This window comes from Wasmannia auropunctata, unplaced genomic scaffold, assembly GCF_000956235.1.
Source record: "Wasmannia auropunctata unplaced genomic scaffold, wasmannia.A_1.0 LD336067.1, whole genome shotgun sequence".
NCBI lineage: Eukaryota > Metazoa > Arthropoda > Insecta > Hymenoptera > Formicidae > Wasmannia > Wasmannia auropunctata.
The window spans coordinates 485900-492556 of record NW_012026823.1 but is presented as its reverse complement, the minus strand read 5'-3'; the positions used below and the strand labels follow the sequence as shown (position 1 = coordinate 492556).

The window sequence follows — 6657 nt, the reverse complement described above, 5'->3', positions numbered from 1 at the left end:
GGGGGGGGAGCATTTTGTAGAGTAAACAGATGAAAGATTAGGTATTTTAAGATAGGAAAGCCAGGAAGAATCCTGTGAACACTTATGTTTATTACGATTAGGTTTATTAGGGTACGGACCCAAACATATGGGCAGCTTAGAGGCTCAAGAGGACCCATCGATGACATGCGACGTCGTTGCGTCGCGATACGTAACAGACCGCGCCGATAGGGATGGACCTCGAACGGTGGGGCGAGTAACAAACACAGTCGAGAAAAGGGTGATTTGCCGTCATTCGATCGGTAGCGACGGGGATTATCAGACGTCGAAGTCAGATCTCGCGAGTCTAAGCGACAAATCGAGCGCGTATGTATGAGTGCGTTGCCGAGTTATTCGCGACTCAGGGCCACAGCCCCAGGCGTTGTCGCGAGTCCGTAATAAGCGACCCAGGGCAACAGCTCCAAAGCGTTGTCGCAGATCGCGCACCGACTCAAGGAGACATTCCCCTAGGTGTTGTTGTGTGCCGCGATCAGCCGCCCAGTCGCAACAGACCGACCCGGGGAATCACCCCTCAAAGCGTCGCTAATACAAAGAATCGCGGGACAGATCGCGATTTGCAAGTGTAATTGCCACAAACATTTCAATTTATGCAAAATAAATAAACGTTATACGAAACTACAGTGTGCATATTAATGTTATTCACGCTGATCCACGGAACATTCGCTTTAAACAATATTAAAAGAAAACTTTAATGCATCAAAAACAACTTGTAAGTATTGTATATTTAATTACATTCTCAATTTAAAATACTTGTAAGTGTAGTATATTTATAATTATTAAGTGTAATAAAAAATATATTATAATGAAATGATATTTAGATTTTTTTAGGCTTACCAAGAATAAGATAAGAAATAAAAATAAGAATTTGCGGATTCGTTTGCACACAAGTTTGTGATTTTGTATATAAATATCTTTTTACATTTAATTCTTATACATATCTGCAATAATAAAAATATTTTCCACGAATGGATCAAATTTATAAAGAATTTACTCAAGTTTAAAAAATTGGGACAATATTATGATTTATATTAAAAGTCAGAATTTTATTTAAAAATTCTTTTTCTTTCCATTTTATCAAATATTTTTCAGGCCTATTTATACGTATATGTTATACAGGATAATTATATTAATAATAAGAAATATAAATATCTCGAAAAATATATAAAACACGGAAAATTATTTCAGAAAAAAGTTATGCAGTTTGAAGGGAGATAAATATTAATAAAATTAATTTTCGGATAAGTCAATTTTTCATATGAAGGTTATTGCTTTTATTAAATGAAAGTATATAATTACTAATTTTTTGTACATAATACGTACTTCTTTAATTATGCTGCATATCAAAGTATTAAGATATCAATATATAGTTATCAAAAAATTAATATTTTACAAAATATTTTATGCTTTTTTTACGTCTTATTTCAATATAAAATATGAAATATCTCGTAAACCGTTGACTTCTTGATAATCGTACCTATTAATTCTTTTATGCGCAAAATGATGAAATTAATCGATTGGTGTAAAGAAAACATTCAATTGCTATTAACAAAAATATACAATTTGCAATACAGAATTACATATTATTTTATTTTTAAAACTGAGTGTTTTCTTTATACTAAGCGATTTACCTCGTTATTTTGTGCATAAAAATAGTAGATATAATTATCAAGAAAACAACAGTTTATGAGATATTTCATATTTTACGTCAAAATATGATAAACTATAAAATATTTCGTTAAGTATTAATTTTTTGATAATTATATCTTAATGTTATATAATTAATACATACTAAATTTTATATTTTTAAAAAGGCCATACGCCATCAAAAAGTAGACACTTCAACGAAAATTTTAAGACCTTTTGAAGTTTTTTATCTCAAAAATTGAAATGAATAGAGGAGGTGGCTCGCTTGACAGAGAATGCCCAATATATTGTATATATATATATATACATATACTATATTACGACCGTACAAGTGTTTTAAACACAATAAATTGAGTGAAGGCCAATGAACGGTCAATAGCAGGATCTTGATTCTAATATTTCTGTGTAAATTTTACATATATATTCTAGTTTCAACGAACTGCGTGTCGTTCATCCAAAAAAAATGTTCTACTTATAAGCGGGAAATTCCTTTAACCATTTCCTCTAAAAAAAAAGTTTTACATGAAGCATATTCCTCAGCTATAACGCATATTTATCTATAAAGAAGTGGACCATGCGTTATAATCAAGAATAAATTCTCATAGTAATTCAACATTCTTCTACATTTTAGAATATATATTCATAGTAATTCGATATTCCTCTACATTTTAGAATATCTTTTCAAAAGGTTTATTTAATATTAAAAGGAAAATCTTTTAGCATCGAGAGGGTACCGCTAAAGAATAGAATATTTTTTTGGGTGTTATTTTTGGATTTAACTAGAATTTATGATTAAAATTAGAATATGTAAAATTTACACAGTAATATTAGAAACACCAAGATCCTGCTATTGACAGTTCATATATCTTAATACTTTTATATGCAGAATACATGTATACATATATGTACGAGTACATATAGGTACACTCGGTCACAGAAAGATTGCAACACTTTTTATTTTGATGGGTTTTGGAATGCAATTTTGCTCATGGGCCATTGAATATATCTGGTTAGATCCATTGGTAGAAATCAATCACTTGGTGAATAGACTGTGTTCCGAAAACGATTTTAAAAAAAGTGTTGCAATCTTTCTGTGAGTAAGTATACATTTTATATTTTACATAAACAAAATAATAAAACTATAAATTACAAAGCAAACAAAAAACACAAAACACACTTACCAATGCAGGACACAATGTTTATTGTTTGTCCCCAGAAATACATAAATCCGGAAATGTTCAGCAGAGTAAGAAGTACAGAGAGTAAGATCCAAAAACAAGTTTGCACTTCGGCGATGAGAATCGCTGTGGTACCCATAACGCAGATTAATGCCAAGATGATGTTTCGCAATAGTTCTTGACCTATTAATTTATCGCAAAGCCAATATATGAACATTTTGCACCACACTGTAACGTATCCATGAATTTGCGCTTCATTCGTTAAGAGTTCACTATTATCCATCGCTGAAACGCTTTCATCAGGTCTTTCAAATCGTTTAAAATTGAATTCAATAATTGCTACTGCGATTTGAGGGGTATTCCTACCACACCTCAACTTCTCTTTGAAAAAAAAATTTCTTTGATATTTGGCACCACCTCGACTAAATAGAAATTGCGACAGATAATGATGGAATTTGTCGTCTGAAATCTTCGTTGTCTTTAAATCTGATAAAAGAAATATATTAAATTAATTTCAAAAATTATTTAATTAATCGCCGAATGATCTGTTTGTCTTACTAAAAATTGTACATAAAACCTATTCTATGAATTAAAATAAATTTTGGGTATAAATTAATTTAAAATTTTATAAATATACATCTTTTTTCAGAAATAAATTAAAATTTTTTATTTCACAACTTTCACAGAACTACATATTTTTTTAAAAGCAACTGAGTATTTTCTTTACACCAATCAATTTATCTCATTATTTTGTGTATATAAAAGTATTAAGATAAAATTCATCAAGAAATCAATCAAAGATTTACGATTCAAATAAATATTATGGTAAATAACCTGTAGCATAATACATCGAGACGAATTTTGTGAAGTCAATCGGCCAAGGTTCTAGGTTTTGTACGAAAGACGCGTTTTGTAAGCGTTCTGTCATAGATATTATTTTAGAAAATTCAGAAGAGTAATCAATATCATCTCCCATAATAACGAAGGCTTCATATCCCTGATTGGGAAATGCTTCGTCTCGGATAGCTATAAATTGGTGCAAATACGAATCCTTCGATAATAACCACTTTGGATCATACCATTGTTGTAACTGAAGTAAACCCATAATACTTATGGACATCATTAAAAGAGTAATTAATATTATAATAATTTTTCCCGGAGTAGTTAATAGTATCCGTGAATATAAGAAGTTTATCAATTTCCAGGAAAATGCACTGCTCATATCTGATGACTTGGGCGCAAAATTTTCATGTACGATACATGGTAATATACCATTTCTCTTTTGTTCTATTCTTTTAGCATCCAAAGTAAAGCAGGCAATAAAAAATGTAATTTGTAATAAAAGTGTCACAAATATTCCTACTGCAGCATAAATACAAAACGACCGAAATGTTGGTAAGATCTAGAAGAAGTTATATCGTACAATGTTAATGACATTTTTTATTAAATAATCGTAATTATTATATGTAATTATTATATATAGTATAATTGTTTAATTGAACGAACTTACCCTGAAGTTCGATTCCAATTACGTTTTCCGGATGGATATGTAGTAGCGTTCCGTCACGTTATTCTCAACAGGAAAATTTAAAACTTGAAAAAAAGCTTTGATCGGCATCTCGCGTTCTTCGCCGCGCGAACATAGGTACGGATTTTTATACATTTAAAGCAACAATTAATCTGATAAGGGAAAAGGGTGGGTGGGATTGTCCGGACGAGACAGCATAATTGGAATCGAACTTCACGGTAAGTTCGTTCAATTAAACAATTATGCAACGTCTCGTTCGGATGGATATGTAGAAGTTTAAAGCTCAGATTTGTAAACGTAAATAAAAGTTACTGACATAACATTCATTTGGTGTCGTATGAACAAAATCAGAAAATACAAAATTAATATATAATAATACTGATACAATAAGATAGAAAAAAAGGGGCTTTAATTGACATTAAGTATAAGACAGACTAAAAAGTCGGGTCTTTAATGATCGGACGATTATAAAAACATGCAAAGACCGCCGAGGATTCACTCCATTCGGCGGTACGCCGAATTTCATCTAAATTGAGAACCTTATCTTCTGCAAAAGATGTTGAAGCATGCCGAGTAGAAGTGAGTCAAAAAAATCGAAATATCGATTCCCACTGTTCCCAGCTCTGTTTTGACCCAGCGACCTAACGTCTGGGAAAAAACTGAATTATGTCGCGAACAAATAGAAATATAAAATGAAACGGAATCCTTATAACAAAGCTCTTGTGGGAGCTTAAGATAATATTTCGTCAAAGAAAAAATGCAAAGCTCCGGTCTGTCTAAAAAAAGGCTTAAATACATATAAGCAGAGGTTGAGATCTCTCAATACCCTTAAGCTTAGCCGGAATTTTTATAATTAACAAGTCTGAAAAGAAAACGTTAGAAAAATGTCTGGCCGCTAAAGTCTGCATATGTTGAGCGATTGTGAGTGCCAGAAAAGTTACAAGTTTCCTAGAAATGATCTCAAGAGAAAGAGATTCATGAGAGTACAAGGTGGCCAAATGAGAAAACATCGGGGATCCCAAATAAAATTGTATCGTGGACGTTAAGGTTTCAGTATCGCAACTTCCTTGAAAAATCTCTTTACTAGAGGATGAGGTCTTATTTCATTTGCAAAAAGAAGAGAAATGACCTGACCTCTGGCGTTGAACTCATCTCTTTTAACAATTACTCCTTAAGGCTGACCTACTTGGGTGTCTTTAGAAAAGCCACCGCTTCGGAAAGAGAATATTTTTTTAACAAGGAGTCTCGACGTTCTGCTTCCAGGCCGTTGCGAGTGAGATGTTGCCACTTTGACACAACTAAATCATGCCAAGGTCTCGCTTTTATCTCCTCAAGATCAGGGTCGAAAAGTTCCTTTGCCAAAGCATCGCAGAGTTCTCCTCAACTGCAGAGGTCGCGGGCAGATGCGCCAGCGTGACCCCTTTGACCGGAGAAGATGTAGAAGACGTCTCGTTCTTACTACCTACCAGATCAGCAAAGCAGGAGAAGAAATTCCGAAATATCGGAAAATAATAAATATCGTTGAAAAGGAAAATGAGTATTACATGAAAATAACTATTTGCGTAACCAAAAATTAACAAGTATCGACAATAATCTCTCCTATTCAAATGACAGATATCACAAATGCTTACTGTGAATGTTGTCAAGTCGCATAGATGAAATGGCTTATGCAGCGTAATATTTGTAGTTTTATTTAAATAACTTTTAAACAAGTAAGTGGATCCAAATTAACTTTTGCACAAATATTTATTAGAGCCATATTAGTATACAAAACATATACAAAATTGTATATAGAAAATTTTATTTAATTCTTAATGCTACTTCCTTATCAAATTTGCAAATAGATACTCCAAGACGCGATTTCATAAAAATTAAGAGTAAATAAAAAATTAAATAACTTTTAAACCAATAAGAGAATCGTGCTCAAATTTTGCACAGTTGCTCAGATGTATTAATAGAACAATCTGCAGAATTTTCATATTTTTCGTAATGTTTTGAGATATATCACATACATCTTTAAATTTTCCTGTTGAGGATAATGCGACGGAATGCGACTACATATCCATCCGGACGAGACGTTGCATAAATCGTAATTATTTCCATGCAAAGAATGCATAACAAATTGATTAACTTGATGACAACGAATAACAAAATTGAATCACTTGGTAATTTTATATGCAGAATTATTTGTTAATTGGTAATTTGACATATGCTGAAATTAATTCAATTAATTATTTCAATTAAATCGATAATATGTTACTGTATTTT

At 31.9% G+C, this 6657-nt stretch overlaps 1 protein-coding gene across 1 annotated transcript in view; it reads right to left on the bottom strand.

Moving 5' to 3' along the window:
* The window catches only part of LOC105450244, a 17332-nt gene that overhangs the window by 3526 nt on the left and 7149 nt on the right, over positions 1–6657 (bottom strand). Inside the window, exons 7-8 of the mRNA XM_011689995.1 lie at positions 3696–4263; positions 2865–3347 (exon numbers count right to left, since the gene is read on the bottom strand). Of these exons, the coding sequence (XP_011688297.1) occupies positions 2865–3347; positions 3696–4263 (1051 nt within the window). The remainder of the gene's footprint in view (positions 1–2864; positions 3348–3695; positions 4264–6657) is intronic.